Source organism: Panthera leo, chromosome C1 (assembly GCF_018350215.1).
Source record: "Panthera leo isolate Ple1 chromosome C1, P.leo_Ple1_pat1.1, whole genome shotgun sequence".
Classification (NCBI taxonomy): Eukaryota; Metazoa; Chordata; class Mammalia; order Carnivora; family Felidae; genus Panthera; species Panthera leo.
The window spans coordinates 33,959,843-33,983,366 of NC_056686.1; the positions used below are offsets into that span (position 1 = coordinate 33,959,843).

A 23,524-nucleotide genomic window follows, 5' to 3' on the forward strand; every position below is an offset into this window, starting at 1 on the left:
ATGTGAGCAGAACTGTGCTGTTTGTGGAGGGGTCTGGAGGAAGCCACCGTGGCCGAGACTTTGGTGGGGGCAGTGGCCTCTGGGTCTGGAAAGAAATTTAGTGGGTTTGAAAGATACTTTAGCCACGCGCCAACAGGACCTGGTGATTTGTTGGGTGTCTAGTCTCTGGGCTGCAGCTTGACCCCTGTGCAGTGAGGTCAGAGATGGGACCAGGTGGTTTCTGCGGTCCCTTCCAGCTCTGATTCTGTGGTTTAGGCTGTCTGAGCAGCAGAGTCTGGAACCTATGGTGGAGGTGCTCCTGATGTGACAGCATGGGTCCTTTGCATGCCCTGGCTCCCCAGCAAGGGTCCTCGGAGACCCGCACGCACTCTCGGTGCCACCTTTTGGTTCCTTAGCCTCGCTGCCTGCCTTCTCCAGCACTGTCTGTAGGGGTGCCCCTGCCCACCAGCTGCATGACCCGTCAGCATGCCACGCATGCCTGCCCATGGCTAGGTCTTGCCTGCCTTCCCCCCTTCTGCATGTTCCAAATGTCTGTGCCCAGCTTCCAACTTTCAGGGGGGGGTTCCAGGCTACAACTTGGCCTGAGAAGCTCAGAACAGCTTCTGGCCTGGAAAGCCCAAGACCAGAGGTCGTGGCCAGGCACAGCTACCCTCCCTCTTGAGACCCTTGTTCATTGGCGCAGAAAGCCGTCTGTTCGGCGCCCTCATCGTGTTACTGCCATCGTCATGCCCATCCTGCCCGCGGACCACGTCCCTGGCCTGCCCTGACCCCTTGCCCAGCCCCTTCTGAGGGGCAGCTCTTCCCCTTGGGTTCCCAGGCTGTGTCTTGAGCCTGGTTGAGGTCCTGGCAAGTGGTCATGCCCCTTGCCCTCATCTCTCACCTCGGGTCACAGCCTGGAGGTGGAGGCAGTGACTCCAGAGAAGGTGGCCGTGTCACTCCTGGGCAGACCCTCTCCCCTGCCCCAGCCATGCTCTGAGGTCCTCCACCCTCAGGTGCCTGGACTTCTCTCACTGGTGCCCCAGTTAGCCCCTCTGGAGAGGGTCAAGAGCAGGTGGGGGCAGGCACTGGAAGGCAACCTGGGATGTGGCCCTGACTAGGCCCTCAGTGTAGACCTGAGGCCCGAACCTTGCACTGAGTCCCTGTGTGACCCTGGGCAGAAAGGACTTTTCTGGGCCTCAGTCTCCTAGGCTGTAAAGTGGGAGCTTGGTTGCGGAATCTCTTATGTTCCGGTCTGAGTGTGGGGGTTACTTCTAGCCCAAAAGTGGGGTGGTGGGAGGTGGTAAGCTGGGGCCCAGGGACTCTACCCCACCTGTCTCTGAGGTGGGTTTGACTCTGGCAAGCGGGGCTTCCTGGATGAGGGGCCCCTGCCCTTCCATCCTCCGGAGTGTCCTGCCCGGCCCGTGAGTACCTCTCTCCCTCCTCCCACAGTGCGCCGTGTGGCTCCTCGTTTCTCCATCCCTCCCAGCAGCCAAGAGGTGATGCCAGGTGGCAGCGTGAACCTGACTTGCGTTGCGGTGGGCGCACCTATGCCGTACGTGAAGTGGATGATGGGGGCTGAGGAGCTCACCAAGGAGGATGAGATGCCTGTTGGCCGCAACGTGCTGGAGCTCAGCAATGTCGTGCGCTCTGCCAACTACACCTGCGTGGCCATCTCCTCCCTGGGCATGATCGAAGCCACAGCCCAGGTCACAGTGAAAGGTGAGTGCCACATGCATGCCTGCCGTGGCCTGCGGCCCGCCCTGTCGCACAGGGTGACAGGAGGTCCCAGCACCCGTAGCTGGTGAGGATGGCTGTTGTGGGGATGGATGAGGTCTAGGGGTCATCGCCCTCTCCTGGGGTCTCCTGGCCCTCACTGGTGGAGAGAGGAGTTTCTGTCATTCATAGTGTTAGTAATAGCAAACAGATACTGAGTTCCCGTGGGCAGATACTGCACTGGTAAGCACAGAGTACTTTGTTTCATTTGTATTATGCTGGGAGGTAGGCCCTCTTCCTGTTTTACAAGTGAGGGAACAGAGATGCAGGGTCACATGGGAGGAAATGACAGAGCAGAGACTTGAACCCTTGGGGGTCTGATGCTATAGTCTGATGCTACAGTATGACCCCCTAGCCACTACATGGCACCAGACCCTCAGGTTTACCAACCCCCTGGCAGGAAGGATATGGTGAAATAGTGGCCAAGGGAGCGTGGGCTCTCCACCAGCTCCCTGGGATAGGCATGCATATGCACACTCCTCCAGGCTCCCTGCCTCCGTTCCTCCCTCAGAGCTGTCCTCCATTTGGCAACTGAAGTGATCTTTTGAAGATGTGAAGCAGGTTCTCACCACTCTCTTTTAAGAAAACAGCCTTCCAGTGGCTTCCTGTTGCTTTTAGGGTAAACACTGGGATCCTCACTCCCCTCACCCAGCTCTGCTGGCACTACTCAGTTCTGCCGGGCGCTCACCCAGCCCTCACTATGCTGGTTCTCCCCCAGTCCAGGTCTCAGCCCTGTGAGGCCCTCGTGGATGTCCCCAGCTCAGCACCCTGCTGTCTGCTGTCCTTGTGTGCACCGGAATCATGAGTATGGACGCAGTGCTTCCCACTCACCCTAGAGTGTAAACTCCGCAAGGGCAGGGGTGCGGCTGTGACCTGTGTCCTCAGCCCCAGCGCAGTGCCCAGCACTTAGTAGGCTTTTGATAATTATTTGTTAAATGGTCGGCTGTGGATCTGGGGCTTTTCTACCTTCAGTTTGAGCCAAGCCACAGGTGTGTGGGGCCCAAAGCCCCAACACTTTCTAAAATCCAGACCTTTCCCTTAGGCGTGTCTCTCCCCAACACCAGCCCCAGTCACGCGTAGGTGCCCACAGGGAGCGCAGGCAAGCCCCAGAGGCAGACCTCAGCCTCCCAGCCTGTGTGCATGGGACCTGGTCAGGCCATGCCACCTCTGCGTCTTAGGTTGTTAGGTGAGGATCTAGTGAGTTCTCGAAGTAACGTGGGTAGATACTAGATTACCAAAGGTCCCTGGAGGCCCTGACAGGTGTGGTCACCATCCCCTGCTAGGTGCCCTTAGAGGTCACCTTGAACTTTTCAAGCTGTTCTTCAAGGTGGGTTCTGGGGGTCAACCACATTCTGGTTGGATAACATCAAAGGCAGGCTTGGCTCCCGGAGTCATGACCTCAGGCCATCCTGAGCCTCTCACTTTCTTCCCAGCTCTGCCGAAGCCTCCAATTGACCTTGTGGTGACAGAGACAACTGCCACCAGCGTCACCCTCACCTGGGACTCTGGGAACTCAGAGCCCGTGTCCTACTACGGCATCCAGTACCGTGCAGCAGGTGCGGAAGGCCCCTTCCAGGAGGTGGATGGCGTGGCCACCACCCGCTACAGCATTGGTGGCCTCAGCCCTTTCTCAGAATATGCCTTCCGCGTGCTGGCGGTGAACAGCATCGGACGAGGACCACCCAGCGAGGCAGTGCGGGCACGCACAGGGGAGCAGGCGCCCTCCAGCCCCCCGCGCCGTGTGCAGGCACGCATGCTGAGCGCCAGCACCATGCTGGTGCAGTGGGAGCCGCCCGAGGAGCCCAACGGCCTGGTGCGAGGGTACCGCGTCTACTACACTCCCGATTCCCGCCGCCCCCTGAGCGCCTGGCACAAGCACAACACAGATGCCGGGCTCCTCACCACCGTGGGCAGCCTGCTGCCTGGCATCACCTACAGCCTGCGCGTGCTGGCCTTCACTGCCGTGGGTGACGGCCCACCCAGCCCCACCATCCAGGTCAAGACGCAGCAGGGAGGTAAATGCGGGCAGCGTGCTGGCTGGGTGGCCACAGCAGAGCTGGGGTGGGCAAGGCTGTGGCGAGGCCTCTTCTGTCAGGCCGTGGGCTTGGGGGCCCATATTCCACACACGCGTGGTCACTTGGGATGCAGGACATGGGTGCGAGGGTGTCTTCCCCTGCCCTCGAGGGGATCGGTGAGGTTCACGGCGCCTGGCGTGGGGCGTTGCAGTGCCTGCCCAGCCGGCGGACTTCCAGGCGGAGGCAGAGTCGGACACCAGGATCCAGCTCTCGTGGCTGCTGCCCCCGCAGGAACGGATCATCAAGTATGAGCTGGTGTACTGGGCCGCGGAGGATGAAGGCCAGCAGGTGAGTACCCAGCGGGGACAGGAGAAAGGAGGGGGGCTCCTCCTGATCCCTTAGAGTCTGTGGTGGGCTCACCCAGGCAGGCTTTCTGGATTTTGTGGTTGTACGGACGCAGCCCCCAGGGTTCTCCTTGGGGCTCTGGGGCTCACATGGCTGATAAGGTTCCATAGTCTTTGTTGCCCCTTTGCTGGGGGCAGAGTCTGTCCTTGGGTCTGTCCGTGGGTTTCTTGGGTTCTGTGGCTTACACGGCACTGGCGGAGCCCTAAAGTTCCCCACTGGAGCCACGTGTCCCAGGTGTTCGTGGCCATGTAGTCTGTGCGGTGTCCGTGGCATGGGCTGGGCCGAGTCCCTTATATGGTCCAGGTGGCCATGTGACGTGGAGCCAGCCCTGGAGCCACGGTGGGTCCGCAGGGGTCAGCTGCAGCCCGTGTTGGGGAACAGCCTCTGAGTGACCTTTGAGGTCAGAACGGTCAGTGAGTGCTCCCTGCTCTTCCAGCACAAGGTGACCTTCGACCCCACCTCCTCCTACACTCTAGAGGACCTGAAGCCTGACACACTGTACCACTTCCAGCTGGCCGCCCGTTCCGAGATGGGGGTGGGCGTCTTCACCCCCACCATTGAGGCCCGCACAGCGCAGTCCAGTAAGTGTCTTCTGAGGCTACTGCCTGCTGTAGCTGGGAGGGACACAGACATACACACCCTTCTCCCTTGACCAGGGCGGGTGGTCAGGTCTGCCAGGCCCTGGACTGGACCCTTGTCTGGGCTCCAGGTCTGGACCCCGAGAGAGGGACAGGTAAGTTCCCACTGGTCTGCGTCCGGGCGGTTGCTGCCCGCGCTGCTCCCCACACCCCACCTGCTCCCGCCCCTCCCTCTCCCAGGCCACCCCCCCCCCCCACGACCACCCAGGTAAGTTCTGTGTCTGTGACTCATCCTCTTCCCCCCCACCCCCCCTACCCCCAGCCTGTCTGCGCTGGCCACACTGGCTGACTAGGCCATTCCCACTGGTGGGACGGCCACGCTTGCCCAGTCTCAGACACGCCCCCGCTTTGGCAGCTGTCCTCCCTTTCCATGTCCCCACATCTCATCTCCCCCATCACCTACATTCCCTGCCCCGTGCCCCCCACCATGAGAAAGATGTGTGAGCTGTGTCATCACACCGGGCCAACCACATGTAGGGACACATCTGTGAGCATGAGACTTTGTGACTGAGAGTGTCCACGTGCCTGCCTTAAGACCACGTGACCTTCCACGTGTGGGTCTGTCTGTGAGGCCATTTGTACTACACTTTGTGGCTTTGTGTGTTACCGTGTTCCTGCCTGCGTGTGACTCCGTCTGACCGCCTGACTGTACAGCACCTGCATGTGTGTCCAACGAGTGTCTGGCGTGCCCTGTGATGGAGTGGCCATGAGGGTCTGTGTGATAATGGGGGCCACAGATGTATGGCTGGAGAGGATCATGGCATTGAGGCAGCACAGGTGCTCACCCTAGACACGGCAGCATCTGCGAGGCGGTCCATGTGACACGGGGCTGTGTGTGAATGTGCCAGTGATGTCGGGCAGCTATGTGGGACCTGGTGTTCATGGATCCATCCTGCGAGCACCTGCTGTGCTCCTGCTGCGCCCGTGCACGGTGCGGGGCTGGCAGTGACCCTGACGTGGCCTCCACCTGGGGGGATCCTGGTCTAGTGGGGCAGATAGATGTTAAACCTGCAGTTACCCAAATGAGCTCTTAATTATGTTTGTGTTAAGTGCTGTGGAAGAGACAGATGATGGGATGGGAGCTTCATCTGGTCTGAAGGGCCAAAGGGGCTTCCTTGGGTGACACAGGCCTTAGGCAGAGGGTCAGCAGGTGCAAAGGCCCTAAAGTGGTGAGTGGTGAGCAGGGGGCCAGTGTGGCTGGAGCAGCCACCAGACCATGGCAGCTGGCTTCAGGTTCAGAGGACAGGTGGGAGGGCTGACTGGCCGCTGTGCAAGAGTGCACAGGACAGCCCGGCAGGATGCCTAAGGCCAGGTAGGGGGCTGTGTGGTAGTCTGTGCAAAAGGTGGCAGCTCAGATAAGGTGGTGGTGGATTGGAGAGCTGCCTGGGATGCCAGCTGGCTGGGACTTGGTGATGGATTGGGTTTGGGGTGCTGAGGGAAAGGGAAGTGTCAGGCAGATTCCTTGCTTCTGAGGTATGGACCTGGGAAGAGTGTAGGAAGTGGGACCTAAGCAGGCACCACAGCCCGAGATGCCTTATGCCGTGTCAGTGGTGATGTTGGGCTAGAGGTGGGGGACCCTGAGGAGGATGACCAGAGGTGGCAGGAAATTAAGGAGAGGGGAGCATCTTAGAGGTTGGAAGAAGCAGACCAGATGCTTGACCAGAGCCAGAGGAACACTGGAGTGTCCACTGGGTTGAGGACTGTGAGGACTTTAGCTGGAGGGAGGGACCACTGCAGCTGGAGAGGAGGGTTGTGGTCCTCGGTGTGGGTTTTGTCTTTTAAGATAGGATTTTGAGCATATTTAAGCATTACTAGGAACGAGTCTGTTCAGAAAAGTCAAAAATTTGGGAAAGAGAAGGATTTTGGAAGCTCAGGAGGTTGGGGAAGGGGGCAGAGCATGGATGGGAGAGATCTGCCTTGGACAGGAGGGCGTACCTCTCTCCGTGTGGGAAGCAAGGGCGGCTCAGTGAGATTACAATTGTTGGGTGGGTTTGGTAGCAAGAGATGGAGGGAGCTGCTGGTGGGAGGCTTCGGTCTTCTCTGCAAGGTGGGAGACAGTTGTGTGCTGAGAGCTGAAGGTTAGAGCATGGAGGAGGTTGAAAGCATGCTGTGTACAGCGGTGAATCAAGCCGGGCAGAGGACAGAGGCCACAGGCAGCATGCAGGCCCGGGTGAGGCCACTGGGGACGTGCTCATAGGATGCCGGCCTTCCAGGGCAGGTGACCTACCTGTCCCAGGGCTGCCTGGAAGAGGGCAGAGGGGTTGGATCCATCCAGGGCTTGGCACAGGCCGGGCAAGAGCATGGGAAGAGAAGTAGGTGAGAGAGTTGAAGGGGAATGTAAGAGCGGTGAGGTGTGGGACCTCCGGGTCTAAGCTCAGTATTGAGGGTGGTAAAGAATGGTAGGTCAATGGGCGGAGGTCCCTGGGGGCGCTGAAGAGCCAGTACAGTGCTGGGGACCTTGAGCAGCTGAGCTGGGGGAGGGGGAAGGTCTGCAAGGGGATGTCGGAGGCCACGGTTTGGGGGATAGGGCCATTCTGAGCCTTGGCAGTATCAAGGGCACGGCCACAGCCGTGCCGGGGAGGAGAAAGCCCTGGAGATGAGGGGCTCGGGGGCTCGGGAGGGGGACTCCCGAAGTCACCCAGGCAAGGGGTGGGAGCAGAACTCTGGACGGTGAGGAAACCATGCTGTGGCACTAGGTTCCTCAGTGGGAACAAGGTCTAGAAACGTCACTGGGAATAAGGGAGGCACAGCCCCGTGTCCTAACTCCAAGGAACTGGTTGAGTGCGAGCACCTCCATAGGGCACACTTTCTCCAATTCAGTCAAGGCCGTTGGCCTCTTTCCCATCTGGCCTCCAGTCTCTGTGGTTGCTTGTGGCTCCGGCACCCTGTCCAAGAAGGCACAGGCCACAGCTACCTTGTGCCAGAAGAGCCACTGGGGCTGCTGGTCCTGACAAGAGCTGTGGGCACAGCAGCTAGAGTTCTCCATATGTGGTTGTGTGTGTGATGGGGGCAAGGGGTCAGGGAGTCCCGGCCCACGCTCATGTGTATCTGGCAGTTGTGTGTGTTTTGTGAGAGAAAGCATATGTGTGGGAGAGACCTTGTTTGTGTGTGAGGTGCTGTTAAAGCCCCATATGTGCGAAAGACACCATATGTGTATGTGGGACACACGGTGTGTGTGTGTGTGTGTGTGTGTGTGTGTGTGTGTGTGTGTACACAGGCAGAGCCTGTGGTCCAGAGGGAGCCAGGCTGTCTGGCAACAGCGGTGGCAGCCTGCCTAGGAGGGGCCCTGGGTTAGCCATTCTGTACTCAGGGACTAGCCGGCCTGGGTGAGTTTCCCATCCTCTGTGACTCGTCACTGTGTCCGTGACCCCCACCCTCCATCTGCCTGCTTCCCCCCATTTGTCTTCCCCAGCCCCCTCCGCCCCTCCCCAGAAGGTGACCTGTGTGAGCACGGGCTCCACCACGGTCCGGGTAAGTTGGGTCCCGCCGCCAGCCGACAGCCGCAACGGCGTTATCACCCAGTACTCGGTGGCCTACGAGGCAGTGGACGGCGAGGACCGAGGGCGGCATGTGGTGGAGAGCATCAGTCGCGAGCACTCCAGCTGGGACCTGGTGGGCCTGGAGAAGTGGACGGAGTACCGGGTGTGGGTGCGGGCACACACGGACGTGGGCCCCGGCCCGGAGAGCAGCCCGGTGCTAGTGCGCACGGACGAGGACGGTAGGCGCTGGCACCGAGGGGAGGGGCGGGGGAGGGGAGGCACCCCTCCCAGACACCACCCACCGCGCACCCCAGGGCCTCTGCCTCACACAAGCTGGGAAGGACTCCTCTTCCTGGTGGGGGCTTAATAGCCCAGAGTGGGGAAACAGAGCTTGTGGGATAGCCCATGACCAAATCCCAGCCTTTGCAGCGGTCTCCAAGGCAGCTGGAGCCTTAAAAGGCTAAGATGGAAGAAGCAGTCCCACCTAAGATCTGGGAGGTGGAGACTGGGAAGACTGGTCCAAGAGACGCTCAGAGTAGAACCAGCAAGACTCACTCTTGGCCAGATGTTGGCATGATGTGGGTGCCAGGAGGAGATGGGACAGGTTGTGCCCACCTTAGGATGACCAAAGGCCTGGTGCCTCACCACTGCCCTCCCCACCAAGTGAGATAGCTCTGGGCCCAGGGGGTCGGCAGGGCTTCCTTGTGCTAGGTGAAGGGACCCCTCCTGTGTCCTCAGCAGGGACAGACAGTCTACAAAAACTCTGTGAGGGCCTTTACTGGAGCAGTGGGGTGCAAAGGCAAGGCCCTGGAATGTGCTGTGCCCCCCCCCTCCCGAGCCAAGGTCCGTACCACCAGGCCTGACTTTCTTCTCTTCCCGGTCCCCAGTGCCCAGTGGGCCACCGCGAAAGGTGGAGGTGGAACCGTTGAACTCCACTGCTGTGCGTGTCTCTTGGAAGCTGCCCGTCCCCAGCAAGCAGCATGGCCAGATCCGCGGCTACCAGGTCACCTACGTGCGGCTGGAGAATGGCGAGCCCCGTGGCCCACCCATCATCCAGGACGTCATGCTGGCTGAGGCTCAGGTGTGTCACTGGGAGGCGGTGGGGTGGAAAGGTGGACGAGGCCAGCATGCTCTGCTACCTCTTTGGAGCCCAGGTTTGACCCATCCCCTGCCTGCCCTCGGGACTAAGACACCAAGGTGTCCTGCCGCATTAGGCTTGGGAGGTGCTCAGACCAGAAGGTTAGGGCTGGGTTCCAGGAAACACTCTCTTCCGTCTTGCCTACGCCAGCCCAGGCCCTGCCGGCCCCATCTGCCCCGGTGACTATCCCAGCCTGGCAGCCACCTCTGTGGCTCAGATACCAGCACTAGCAATGAGGAGCCCTCTCTGCACAGAGCTCGGCTTCCATTGTCACCCCCTGTCCGGGGTTCAGCCCCCTAAGCCCTCCTTTGTGTTTTGCAGAAAGCACATTCACTGTCAGTTAGGCTGGGATTTGAGATTTGCCTTCCCCCCCTCAGCAGTGCTGGGCTGGGCAGCCATTCCTCCCACAGCCAGGGCAGGGAGAGCCCTCCTCCTGTCATCTCCCCCAACTCAGCCTTTGGCCATGGCAGAGTTCTGTGAATGGTCCAGCTGGGTGTGGCTCTACACCTGGCCCTCAGGAGGATGGCTTGGCCCCTGGTGTTTACGCTCAAGGTCTGGGCCCGCCAGCCAGCCTCCTGTCTTCCTCTGTGCACTAATGTCCTCCAGGGGATAACAGTTTCACCAGTGAGCTTAGGGTGAGGTCCCTGGGGTATTCTGAGCACTGGTTTGCTGTTCAGGTAAAGAACCTGGGATACTGGGAGGTTATGTGAATGGCCCAGAGTTTCCCAGGAAATAGGTGGCTGAGCTCGGGTAAGAAACCCAGTCTCTGGACTCTGAACTCCTAGAAAGGGCTGTAATTGTTATGGCGAGTTTCCTCCCAAAAGATTCTGCTGAAGAGTCGTAACATGTGGTGTGGTCTGCTTTCGAGGTCTCCCCATCCAGAATCAGGGTCTTGGGGAGGGGGTTTACAGTGGGCAGCACTGAGGCAGCCCTGGGGGAAGGAGCCCAGATTCCCTTCAGAGCCCACATGCCCTCCCCATCCAGCTTTTCACCCCTACCTGGGCTGGGCCCAGAAGTGCAGGTGCAGACCCCATGTTCTGCCTACTGTACTCAGGGTGGGCTCACCCACACAGACAGATGGGGCCTTCTTGCCTCCGGCTGAGCTTAGCACTCTGAAGCCAAATTCTTCTCTGGCCAGAGGGTGCCCTCTTCCTCCTCTCATCCTGCCCAGTGCTGAGAGAGAACGGGGGTGGAGGAGGCGGACATGTGCACCCGCCTGCATTCCTGGGGCAGGTTGAGGACTCCTCCTGGAGCCTCCACAGACACACCCACCCAGAAACATCCCCGGAATGGGCTCCCTCCAGCCCCTCCCATCCTAGAGGGCCAGCGGCACAGCTGCAGCCAGTGGGGTTCTGGAGCCACCCTTTCAGGTGCCCCCTTCTGGTTCCAAGTGGTTTGAAGGGAGCTGGGCTACAGGAGGAGGGACACTGTCCATCTGGTTTCAAACATATCATGACGGGGGTAAACCCGAGCTCCAGGAAAGCCAACTGAAGATGGAGGGGCCTGCCTGGTCCCCAGCCCAGCCACAGGGCCCAGCTGTCCTCCGACCACCCTGTCAGGGACACCACAGCCTGTCCGTCTTCACCCAACATCACCATCTGCTTAGCCCAGGGTCCCCATCAGTTCTGGAAAAACCATGAGGGTCCTGCCCCCCTCGAGTGTGTAGCCAGACCTGTCTCCTTTTATGTGTGTCTCCATGTCGGGTTTGTCTGTTTCTCACTCGATGTTTTTCCTCCCTCTGTGTCTCCTCTCACTGCCTGTGCCTGCCTCGCCCTCTTCTCCTCTCTCCTTCCCACTGCTCCCTTCTGTCTTCTCTCCCTCCGTTGTGCTTCATCTGCTTTGTCTCTCCTTCTTTGCCCTCACTCTGCCTCCAACGTGGGAGAGGTGCGTTGTGAAGACCTTCCTGCCCAGACCTGGCTTGGACAGCGAGAGTCTCCCCCCCCACCCCCCCCCCCCCCCCACCCCCCACCCCCGCTCCGAGACAAGGAACCTAGAGCAGAGGCGGGCCCAGCCATACCTTTGAAAGTGTCCGTGGCCAGTAGGGACCTGTTGATGGCCTCCTGCCATATTCTGTCCCATGCTCCTTGCAAGGCCTTTCCAACAGATTTTCTCAGAACAAGAGGGACCGCAGTCAGTGGACAGAGGTTGGACCAGCACTTTAAGGGTGGTTGGGCCAGAGGACCCTCTGGTTGCTCTAGCCTGAAGATGTCATGGGCCATCTCCCTTTGCTGTGCTGGACACCAGCCAGCCTCAGTCCTCCAGTGTCCCCAGACCACAGAGCAGACATCTCAGTCCCTCCACCTACATGCATCACGGCCTAAAGAACGTACCAAGAAACAGCGACATTGCCAGCCCTGAACCATGCCTTGCTACCATAATAAGATCTCAGGCACCCTCAGGAAGGAATAGGGGTCTGACTGTTCCCCCTGTGCCTATGGGGAAGGGCCTAGACTCCAAGCTTGGCATTCACACTTCTGTCATCTTGCTGGCCAGCCTGCCCCCATCGCCCTACCCCAGTATAGCTCTCGCTATTCCTGGGACACCCTCCTGCCTGGGAAAACTGTATAATCTGTCTCCCAACTGAGAGTGAAAGGAGACGCTGAATAATCATACCATGACAACAGCCGCAGGCCAGGACCTTCGGATACAGTCGCCCTGCTCCCAAAGGAGTGGGTTTCTTCACCCCTTGTCTGGCAGCCTCTCCCTCAAAGCACCTATAGGTGGCGCTCTCTGGTCCCTCCCGTGCCCAGGAGCCCTCCCTCTTCAGTCTGTGTGCTTCCTAGTCTCCCTCCCCTCCTCGGCCCTGGCTTACGGCATGGGCTGGGATCTCCAGATGGGGAGTGGTTTTGGGGTGCTACCCCCATGGGCATTTCAGAGGCCCTTGCCCTCCCTCTGCCCTGCTGGGCCGGGCCCCCTCCAGCAAGAGTCCTTCACATCCTGTCTCCCTTTCTCTCCCTCCCGCGGTCAGTGGCGGCCAGAGGAGTCCGAGGACTATGTAAGTAACAGGTGTGCGAGCGCGGGCGAGACCTGGGTCAGGTTGGGCTCATGGGACACTCCCCTCCCCCGCCTTTCCCCCCAGCCTGAGCCGCCGAGATCCACAGGCCACCAGCCACCTCCAGAGAAAATTGGCGTTTAGACTCAAGCGGCGAGCTGAGCAGCGATTGGCATTTCCTCTAATCCTTACTTCTCGCCTGTCGAGCAGCAATTTCGGGCCAGTGTTTGTGATCGACCAGGGCCTGGCCCCTGCTCTGGCCAGACAGGGATGGAGTTAAATCCGATCCTGATCATTAGGCCTTATTGATCCCTGGAGTGAAAAATCACCTGCTCCTGGGCCCAGGCTGGGAGGGAAACCTGGGGAGCTGGTTCCGGCATTGGTGCGTTCTGGAGCCCCAGCCCTGGGACACCCTCCAGCCGGGGCAGGAGGGTGTCTGCGAGGGGTTGGTGGTGGCTGCGGGGGCCCCACCTACCACTCAGAGCTGGAGGGACACCAGGGTTGGTGGTGACAGCTCTGTTCCCACTGCACGGTGGTCCCCTCCCTTCTTCCCACTCTCCCCGTGTGGCGTGGCTTGGCCTCCTGTGGTGTTTCTCCGCATGTCTGGAAAGGATGCCTTGGCTGGAGATGGGCATGTAGGCAGGGCCTGCCAAGGCTGGGAGACACTGCCCTGGCTGACTTCTTAGGTATCACTGGGGACAATGGGGAAGTACGTTCCCTGGGGTGGGTGTTTCCTGTCCTATTCATCTTCCTTCCCTCATCTTTCTTCCCTTCTCACAACGTATTTGTAAGGCATTCGGTAGTCACAGAGCCCACTCCTACATGTGGCCAGATGGGGTCCTGGCCGGGTCCTGCAGGGCAGCACCTTGGCCCGCTGCACCTTGCTTGTCGGTGTGGGTGTGGGTGTGGGTGTGGGTGTGGGTGTGGTGTGTGCACGCGTGCACTATGGTAGCCCTTTGCCCTCCTACAAGAGAAGCTGTAGGCTGCGTGCATGTGCGTGCCAAGAGTCATGCAAGGTGCCCCGTGCGTGCGGAGCTCTGTGCCCTGTGTGTCATGTGTACACAGACCTCCTGAGGGGTCACTCGCAGCGCAGTGGAGTGGAGGAACAGTGTAGCCCTTTGTTCTAATCTGAAAGGAAGGGTGAGCTGTCTGCTCCAGGCGTGCAGCTCCTGGGACAGGTGGGGTCCTCCTGGGCACACATCCCACCTGCCTGCCCCGCATCCAGCAGAGTCCGGCATCGCCCAGCATCCCACACCCTGGGACCTCTGGCCCTGTGTGCCCCGGAGGCTCCCTGCAGGTGAAGGTCCTCAGGTGGCTGGCACGGGCTGGCCTCCTGGCTCCTCTGTGATGAGACTGGGCCCCTCCTCCTTCTTAGGAAACCACCATCAGCGGCCTGACCCCAGAGACCACCTACTCCATTACTGTCGCCGCCTACACCACCAAGGGGGATGGTGCCCGCAGCAAGCCCAAAATTGTGGCGACGACCGGGGCAGGTGAGTGCGGGGTCGGGGACATAGCCGAGGGTGGTGCGGCAGGGCGGGCAGCGCCAGAGCCCAGCGCGTGGTTGTTCAGTCCCAGGCCGGCCCACCATGATGGTCAGCGCCACGGCCATGAACACCGCCCTGCTGCAATGGCACCCTCCCAAGGAGCTGCCTGGCGAACTGCTGGGCTACCGACTGCGGTACCGCCGTGCCGACGAGGCAGAGCCCACTATCATGGATTTTGGCAAAGATGACCAGCACTTTACAGTCATCGGCCTGCACAAGGGGGCCACCTACATTTTCTGGCTTGCTGCCAAGAACCGGGCTGGCCCCGGAGAGGAATTCGAGAAGGAGATCACCACTCCTGAGGATGCACCCAGCGGCTTCCCCCAAAACCTGCGTGTGGTAGGGCTGACCACCTCTACCACGGAGCTGACCTGGGACCCCCCAGTGCTGGCGGAGAGGAACGGGCGCATCACCAACTACTCCGTGGTGTACCGTGACATCAACAGCCAGCAGGAGCTACAAAACATCACTGCTGACACCCACCTGGTACTGTCCGGCCTCAAGCCGGATACCACTTATGACATCAAGGTCCGCGCTCGTACCAGCAAAGGCGCCGGCCCACTCAGCCCCAGCATCCAGTCCCGGACCATGCCCGTGGAGCAAGGTGTGTGCCGCGGGCATGTGGCTGCGCCTGGGGAACTCTGGCTGCTCTCCTTGACCCACTGACCTCTGGCGACTGTGATCCACCAGCCTCTGCTGTGTGACCCTCCAATCTCTCATGACCATGACCACTAACCTCTAGCGAACAGGCGCCACATTCTCAGTGTGCGACCCCTGACCTCTGCTCTCCTTGACCTACTGACCTCTGCTGTGTGACTCCAATCTTTCGTGACCTTGACCCACTGATCTCTTGACTGCATCACCATCCTTGGGTGTGGGACACTGATCTCTTGGGGCCATGACCCACTGACTTCTAGTGAGCATGCTCCACCGTGCTCTGGCGTGGGGTCACGTGCTTCTCATGACTGAATCCCACTGACATCTGGTCACTGACCAGCACCTCTGGAGATCCTGACCACGGGTCCTGTGGCATCTGCCCAGCTCAGTCCTCCCTGTGAAGAGGAGTCTGGGCTGAGAGCCGAGCTATGGGATTTGAAGCTGGCTCGGAGTGGGGTACCTGGCCTCCGCAGCCATTCCGGACCCTCAGCCCTGGCCAGCATCTCTTCCTGGCAGGGAACCCTTCGCCCCAGCCCCCGGTTACACAGCCACGGCTGACTCCCCGCCCTTCCTTGTGTTCCACAGTGTTCGCCAAGAACTTCCGTGTGGCGGCTGCTATGAAAACTTCTGTGCTGCTCAGCTGGGAGGTCCCTGATTCCTACAAGTCCACGGTACCCTTCAAGGTGGGTGAGGGCTACGGCCAGCCAAGCCCGGCACACTTGCCGGCCTGCCCCAGGGCGTCACGCCAGTCCCAGGTGTGGGCGTCTGTGGCGCGGTTTCCCGGTCAGGTGGATGCACACTCTGTGCCCTGTAGGCCCACAGTGGGGGTGGGGGGTGGGGGGGCTCACCCCAGCGCACTGCCTGTCCCTCTCCCCCACAGATTCTGTACAACGGGCAGAGTGTGGAGGTGGACGGGCACTCCATGCGGAAGCTGATCGCAGACCTGCAGCCGAACACGGAGTACTCATTTGTGCTGATGAACCGCGGCAGCAGCGCGGGGGGCCTGCAGCACCTCGTGTCCATCCGCACGGCCCCGGACCTCCTGCCGCACAAGCCACTGCCTGCCTCCGCTTACATAGAGGACGGTCGCTTCACCCTCTCCATGCCCCACGTGCAGGACAGCACCCTCATCAGGTGTGCAGATGAGGCCGTGGGTGGGGGCGGGGCAGGACTGGCGACGGGCGCGTGGGTGACGACAGGCCTGATTCCCGCTCTGCCCGCCTAGGTGGTTCTACATCGTGGTGGTACCCATCGACCGTGTGGGCGGGAGCATGCTGGCCCCGAGATGGAGCACACCCGAGGAGCTAGAGCTGGACGAGGTGCCTGCGATGGGATGGGGCACTGGCAATGACAGCCCCATTGCTCTGCTTGGCTGTGGCCCCAGTTTCTCCCCCAAATTGGACTCACTCTCTGGCTGCTCTGCCTGGAAGCCTGGTCCTCTCTGGGACTCTGAAGCAGCCCCCTGGGAGTTTCCCAGGAAACTGGAAGGCTTGCAGAGACTCCCTAGAGGGATTTGCTGAGGATCCCTCAGGACAGGAAGAAGCAGAGACCCCTGTACGGGTCTAGAAGTTCCTGAGCCCTGTAGACTTGGGGCAGTCCCGAGAGGCTAGGGTAGAGCCCTCGGCATGTTGGGAATCCCTTGTCCTCACAGAGGTGTGGAGCCAGCCCTCTCTGGTTAGAGTGAGGGGCAGGTTACCCAGAGGGCCTCTCCTCACTGGGTTGGCAGGGTAGAGTGGCATTGTGCCCGTGTGTGGCATTATTCCGTGAGGGCAGTGGGCCAGGCCGGGCCCAGGCCTGTTATGTGGACGGTGAGCCTCAGTCTCAGTCCCAGGAGAAGATGTCTGAGGCCACAGGCCCAGGGGCACGTGGTCTGAGGTCCGGCGTGACTCCTGTGCTCTGCTCTGTCAGCTTCTGGAGGCCATCGAGCAGGGGAGTGAGGAACGGCGACGTCGGCGACAGGCAGAGCGGCTGAAGCCGTACGTGGCTGCTCAGGTGGACGTGCTCCCTGAGACCTTCACCCTGGGGGACAAGAAGAGCTACCGGGGCTTCTACAACCGGCCCCTGTCTCCGGACCTGAGCTATCAGTGCTTTGTGCTCGCCTCCCTGAAGGAACCCATGGACCAGGTCTGCCTGAGCCGCCTGGGCTCTCAGTACCCCGAGACTAGACTAGTCTCAAACACCATGAGATCCCAGCCCTAGGGCTGCCCCAGAGACCCCAGACCTGCACTAGGGGATCTCAAAAGACGTCAGCCCCTAGGACCCAGAAGGCCAGACGTAATCTAGCCCTAGGGACTCGGTCAGCTGGCCAGGCTCAGGTCGGCCTGTTTGGCTACAGCCCAGCATAGCCCAGCCCCAGAGCCCTTTCTCCAAGTTTGGTGGGCAGAGGGTGGGGGACCTCACACTGAACTCACCGCCCATGCTGTTCCTCCACTGGGCCACAGAAGCGCTATGCCTCCAGCCCCTACTCCGATGAGATCGTGGTCCAGGTGACACCAGCCCAGCAGCAGGAGGAGCCTGAGATGCTGTGGGTGACAGGCCCCGTCCTGGCAGTCATCCTCATCATCCTCATTGTCATCGCCATCCTCCTGTTCAAGAGGTGAGTGCTGCACCCAGCACCCCAGGAGACAGCCACCTGCCCCTGGACTCTCAGGTCCTTCCCGGCATGGTTCGCGCAGGTACAGGGCAGCCACAGCGGCCTGCACCCGGCCCCTGGGCTCAGTGGGAGCCCACAAGAGCAGAAGCAGTGTGTGTGCACACGCGTGTATGTTAGCCTAGGTGTGACGAGGAGCCACAGCTTCACAGAGGGCTGGTTCACCTGCATCCCTGGGCACGTGTGTCCATCTGTCTCTCTGTTTCGGTGGGTGTGAACATGTCTGTCTTTAAGCTTCAGGACACCGCCCTCTCCTGGTCTCCTACCTTCAGCACTTCCTCTGACGCCATTCCTAGATGACTCCCCAGCCTGGCTCTCCCGCTTAGGCCCAGAGGGGTCCAGGCCCAGCTGCGGGCCCATGTACCCACAGACATTCATTTGGCACACATTTATTGAACACCTGCTGTAACCACGGCATCCCCAGTAGTCCCAGACTCAGCGTGTCTTGAACCTTCCCCTTAACCTTCTTCCCCTGCAGTCCCTACCACGAGGGACTAGTTGGCAGTCAGAAACCTGGGGGCCAGTCTCAGCCCTCCTCTTCCCTCACTCCACCTGGTCTCCCGGGAGTTCTGTCCTAAAGATGGCTACATCTCCTCCTCCACTCCCAGTAGGCTCCTCACAAGACGGTGCATGTCCAGGCACAGCTGGGGACCTGGTAAACGGTGTTCCTCAGTGCTCTCTCTCAGCTAGTAGTAGCCACCTGCTCTTAGAGCCTCCCCTCCTACCCATCCCCCTGCCAACCTGAAAGGTACTTCCAAAGCTTCGTCACCCTCAGTTTAAAACTTTTTAGTGGCTCCTGAAGTAAAGCATGAGCTCTCTAACCTGACAGACAAATGCCTGGCTAACCAGTCTGGTCCCATTCCCAACATTGTCACGGAACTGATGCAGTTCGCTTGGCTGGCCGGGGCTGTGCCCCCTCCATTCTGCAGCTTTCCCACTCGTGCCCATCAGGCTGCTGTCATTGCGTCCTTCAAGACTCCCTTCCAGGGGCTCTCAGTTGAGAGAGTTTGCCACTCTTGATCGTGGGGTTGTGAGTTTAAGCCCCATGTTGAGCATAGAGCTTACTTTAAAAAAAAAAAAAAAAAGACTCCCTTCCCAGCTCTGGTGCCCACAAGGCTGTCCCAGGTCCCTACTTCTGCCCTTCATTGGGCACATCACTAGGCCTGTGTTTCAGCAGCCACCACACTGCTGAGCCCATAAGGCTCGTTCACGAACGTTTGTCAGTGAGCACACATCGGTTTGTATGTCTGAACACGTCTCCACATAGGAGTTCCTGTGCTCTGTGTCCCATCTCTCCCCTGTCCCTGACCTGGTCCGAGGGCCTCCTTCCTGAAGAGTTCATTCCTTCCTCCCAGGGTGAATAGGGACAGGCTTTCCTGGTCCAGGGCATGGAGACTAGTGGGGGGTGGACCCTGAGGAGTGTCCTTTCCATCCCGTCTGGGTCCTGGTATCTGTTAGGAGAGCCAACCCCCTGCCTGTGAAGGCCGTATAGGTGCCGTAAACAGGTCCCTCAGCATCTCCCCATGTCGTGAGAGGGCCTGAGTGCTTGGTGGAAACAATGACCGTTCCTCTCTTCTGTCCTTGCCTGTCTTTCGGGACCTAGTAAACAAGAAAGGTAGGACTCGTTCCTTCTCTCTTCACACGCCTCCCCATTCACTCCTTATCCCTGTGCACATTTTGGGCCCAGCAGGGAGGGGCGGTGCTTTGACCGGAAGCCTCCTGGCCTATGCTTGTCTGGTCGGCTCAGCAGGCTCTGGGGTGGGCTCTGTCACTGTCTCGACTTGTACGCTGCACAGGGGATGCCCCTTCCCCAGGGCACAAGCATAGTGCAGACTTTAGTGCTTCCCCGGAGTGCACAGACTGACTCCGAGCTCACCAGAGCCTTCTACCAGCAACCAGTTCTCTAAGATTACCTGAGTGCTGCAGGAGACCTATGTGCAGAGAGCACTGGCTGCAGGGCAGGGGGACGTGTGTGTTTCTACACACTCGTTCACACTTATGCAAACACCCGCGTGCACATAGCGGGAGCAACCCCTGGATGCTTGTCAGCAGCTAGACCCCGTGGTCTGTCTCTGACCCTGTCCCTGTAGACGGGGGAACTGAGGCCGATGAGGGAGGACTCCGCCCAGCTAGGGTGACGCCTTCCCCGTCCTTCCCCTGCTGCTCTGGACATTTACCCTGATACCGAGAGACAGACATCCGGGGCCCAGCTCTCTGTGATGTTTGTGTATCGTACGTGTTGTTTGCATGTTTACTCCTGGTGGCTCCTGCTGCCTCAGCTGTGGTGGCCTTGGGGACAGCAGCCACTGCCCAGTGGTGACCTCCCCCCTCTTGGAAGGTGCCACCAGCCTTTGCAACCCCTTTCCCCCTCGCTGCACTGGCCCTCTGTCCACTCTCCAGTCCTTCTGTGTCCCCACCCGCCCCACCCTGTGTTCTCCATGTTAAAGCTGCTCTGCCACTGGCTCCCCTGCGCTCAGAGACCCCAGGGTGGGGCAGTGGGAGGGACCAAGCCGGACACACAGGGGCTCTGCCACAGCCAACCATGCCGTCCATCTCTGTCCTCCACCTGGACCTCAAGTTCTCACCAATCATCCTTCTGCCTCTTCAGGAAGAGGACCCACTCGCCATCGTCCAAGGACGAGCAGTCAATCGGGCTGAAGGACTCCCTGCTGGCCCACTCCTCAGATCCCGTGGAGATGCGACGGCTCAACTACCAGACGCCAGGTAGGGCGGCTCCTCCAGCCCACCTGCCCCCCAGCCCGGGCCTGCAGGTGCTGGAGTCTCTACCAAGAGACTCTAGCCTCATGCCCCCATTTCCTATCCCTGTTTCTTCTTTCTGCCCCTCTTCTTGAACCCATTCACTTCACTGAAGTAACAGAAGCTTCTATATCCAACAGCTACTCAGGCCCTGCCTTACCTTGGGTCAGGCCTCCAAATATAGGCTAAGGATCCTCACATAGCCCACATCCCAGCCACAAGGTGGCCAGCCTCTGCACCTGCACTTTGTCTCCTCTGCCCCAAAGAGGGGTGTGTTGGTAGGAAATGCCCCATCAGTCATTTGGGGTAGGATAGGGTACCTAGATTTACGGTGTGAGCACAGGGACCCCACATAGGGCTTTATATCTGCCTTCCTTCTCCAGCCACTTACGCATGGCTCTCTTGTCTCCTCTTTCTAAGGTGTCACTCCCTCCCTGTGCCCCAGTAGATGCAGCTCAGACCCGTCCCCTAGAAGCTTCCCAACCTGCCCCAGCCCCCACATAGGCCTGGGGGTCTCCCCTGGCTCCCAGAACCTCTCTGATTCTTCCACTATGACTCCTCTTACACTGGGCTAGAATTGCCTCAATGACAATCCAAGCTCTGTGGGACCATGAACTGTGTCTTGTTCATTGTCATCCCTTGTACTGTGCACACAGTGGTCTCTAATTGGGTACCTGTAAAATGGACACACAGACAACTGAGTTGAGTGAGTGAACTAACATACATACAGGGCTTGTGTATATGTGAGCTAGTTAAATCGGTGCATATTAACGTACTGCAAAACTTAATGGCTTGAAACAATAATTATGTGTTACCCCTCATAGTTTTTGTGAATTAGAAATTCAGATAAGAGTATAGCAGGAACAGCTTGTCTCTATTCCAGAATGTCTGGGCCCTCACCTGGAAAACTTGGAGTCTGAGAGCTAGAATCATTTAAAGCAAAGGTCAGCAAATAAATAAATAAAAACTTTAAAAAGGTGGGGGGCGGGGAATGGTGCGCCTGGGTGACTCAGTCAGTTAAGCGTCTGCCTTCAGCTCAGGTCATGATCTCACGGTTTGTGGGTTTGAGCCCCACATCGGGCTCTCTGCTGTCGACGCAGAGCCCACTTCAGATCCTCTGTTCCCCTTTCTCTCTGCTCCTCCCCTGCTCGTGCTCACACTGTCTCTCTCTCAAAATAAATAAATACAAACTTAAAGCAAAGGTTAGCAAACTTTGGCCCATGACCAAATAAGGTCCATTACCTGTTTTTGCAAATAAAGTTTTATTGGAACACAGCCACACTCATTCATTTATGAATTATGTATGGCTACGTTCACGCTACAAAGGTAAAGCTAAGTAGCATCTACCATACATCCACAAAGCCAAGAATATTTACTGTCTGGCTTTTATGGAAAAGTTTCCTGTCCTCTGAATTCTGAAGACTCAGTGTTGGTGCGAGAGTCAGCCATGAGCCCACCTGGGGTTGTCATCTGTGACGACCACACGCGGCCTCTTTCTGTGGCCTGGGCTCCCTCAACACCATGGTGACTGAGTTCCAAAGTCCTGCGTCCTGAGAGCAAGTGAACCAGGTGGCCTAGTGGGCTGTTGTGACCCAGCAGAATCATATCTGTGAGGAATCCATGCTCCAGGATGCCAGGGGGCCTGCAGGGCAGAGAAGCCCCCTCTGAGAGGGGTTGCTGAGCCATGTGGGCATGAGTCAAGCAAATGGGAGGGAGCTCCCTTCGTTGGAAATAGTCCTGCGGAGTCAGCATACGGACACTGGGTGTCCTGCCTCATTGGAGTTGAGGTATTGAAAGCCCACGGATGAGACTGGAGGGTACGCAGAGGTCTATCACAAAGGAACCTGAGCGCCAGGCTCAGGGGTTTGGACCGCATCAGGAGAGCACCAGGGAGGCATTAGACGTTTTCAGCAGGGGAGCGACAGAGTCAGAACTGTGATTTGGAAATCTCGCTCTGGCTGCTGTGCGGAAGACAGATTGGAGGAGAGAAATGGGGAGCCTGGAAGGCCCCGGGAGTAAGTGAAAGGTGCATGAGGAGGGTGGCTGTGGGGGTGGAGGGCAGTCTTAGGAAGCGTGAAGTAGATGGCAGGGCTCGGGCTTATGGCTGAACAATGAGGAGGGGGTTCCGGGTGGCAACTGGGCCTGTGGGTCTGGACCTCCACACCCCCGTCCGCCTGAAACCACGGACGTGGGAGGAGGTGCCAAGCGGCCTGCAGTGACCAAAGCCGGAGAACGGAAGGGGGGGGCAGCCAGTAGGAGGTGAAATGTTGAGAAACGATGAATGAAGAGTAGCCAGGGAGATTAAGAAGGAGCAGCCAAGGAGGCAGGGTATGGGAAGAGTGGAGTGTCCCTGAAGCCAAGGCCGGGGATGGCTGTGCACCCAGGAGGACCACTGGCTTTGGCAGTTGGGACTGGGGAGAGAGAGAGCATGGTGGCCGAGTCCTGGGGGCAGAAGCATCTCGGTTGGTTGAGGAGCAGTGAGTGGGGAGTGAGCAGGTGGAGAGACCCCTTCCAGAGGCCAGGGTGTGACAGATAGGATGGACAGGACCACAGCAGGAGAGGAGAGAGGTGTGGCTTAAAGAGGGATTTTTCTTTTAACTGATATGGAAATTGCTTACCGGTGATGATCCATCGATGCAGGGGTAAAGGGTGCTCAGCTGTGGGACAAGAACCCAGAAGCTGGCTTCAGGCCCCTGGCCCAAGTGGGAGGGGTGTGACGTAGCCCAGGGGAGCAGTGTGGCCATGCCTCCCTGCGTTCAGGTCAGCAGAGGACAGGAGGCGGGTGAAGCCGGGGTTCTAGGCTGGTGGGCTCGGTTTTCTCCACAATGAGAAGAAAGTGGTCAGAACAGCAGGGAAGGCATGGCCTGGGTGTGGGCACTGAGCAGATATGCCCAGGAGGACTGCTGAGCAGCTAGGAGCCCAGGGCCCTGATCCTGAGTCACTGTGGCTGCAGAGATCTGGGAGGAAAGGAGGGATAAAGACGAAGTGTGTAGATGTGGTAAAGGCCAAGTGCAGAGGATGAGGGCGTTCAGAAGGGACTGTGGAATGGGGCCGGCCATGAGCCCCCAGAGATGCGGAGCTCAAGGAAATGGGGCTGCCAGTGGGGAGAGGCATCTCTGTGGACACGGTGGTCCCCAGAGTGTTGAGAGAACCAGGAATCAGAAGGGACAGAGGGACCAGGGGCATGGCAAGTTTTCTTAGTGTTTTTTGTTTTTTTTACTTGAGTGAACTTTTTTTTTCCTCCTATAATTTAGTCTTTATTCTGAAAAGTTTTCAGACCCACAGAATATATAGTTGTTTCCTGCACCTCCTCGTGCAGACTTACCCTGTCATTTCTGGCCATACATGCCTCCTCTCTCAATACGAAAGCAGCACGCTCCCCTTTCGCCTCCCCATCTGAAAATAGCCAAGGTCAGGTTTTGATACCAGTGGGGATGAGGGTTGGTTGGATAGGATTCAGTCTTAAAAAGGGGCCCCCAAGGCTGTCCAGACCC

The 23,524-nt window shown here is 59.0% G+C and overlaps 1 protein-coding gene across 6 annotated transcripts in view; it reads left to right on the forward strand.

The window, feature by feature from the left end:
- Positions 1 to 23,524, forward strand: part of PTPRF (protein tyrosine phosphatase receptor type F) — an 87,737-nt gene that overhangs the window by 54,324 nt on the left and 9,889 nt on the right. For 3 of the 6 annotated variants that reach the window (XM_042950659.1, XM_042950660.1, XM_042950662.1), the window contains 15 exons: positions 1,429 to 1,698; positions 3,186 to 3,767; positions 3,979 to 4,115; positions 4,609 to 4,753; positions 8,223 to 8,528; positions 9,177 to 9,370; positions 12,396 to 12,422; positions 13,795 to 13,912; positions 13,992 to 14,570; positions 15,209 to 15,306; positions 15,504 to 15,757; positions 15,849 to 15,942; positions 16,532 to 16,747; positions 17,065 to 17,219; positions 19,882 to 19,997. In XM_042950659.1, coding sequence (XP_042806593.1) covers positions 1,429 to 1,698; positions 3,186 to 3,767; positions 3,979 to 4,115; positions 4,609 to 4,753; positions 8,223 to 8,528; positions 9,177 to 9,370; positions 12,396 to 12,422; positions 13,795 to 13,912; positions 13,992 to 14,570; positions 15,209 to 15,306; positions 15,504 to 15,757; positions 15,849 to 15,942; positions 16,532 to 16,747; positions 17,065 to 17,219; positions 19,882 to 19,997 — 3,291 coding nt within the window. The remainder of the gene's footprint in view (positions 1 to 1,428; positions 1,699 to 3,185; positions 3,768 to 3,978; positions 4,116 to 4,608; positions 4,754 to 8,222; positions 8,529 to 9,176; positions 9,371 to 12,395; positions 12,423 to 13,794; positions 13,913 to 13,991; positions 14,571 to 15,208; positions 15,307 to 15,503; positions 15,758 to 15,848; positions 15,943 to 16,531; positions 16,748 to 17,064; positions 17,220 to 19,881; positions 19,998 to 23,524) is intronic. The other 3 variants (XM_042950663.1, XM_042950661.1, XM_042950664.1) reach the window with 3 other exon arrangements.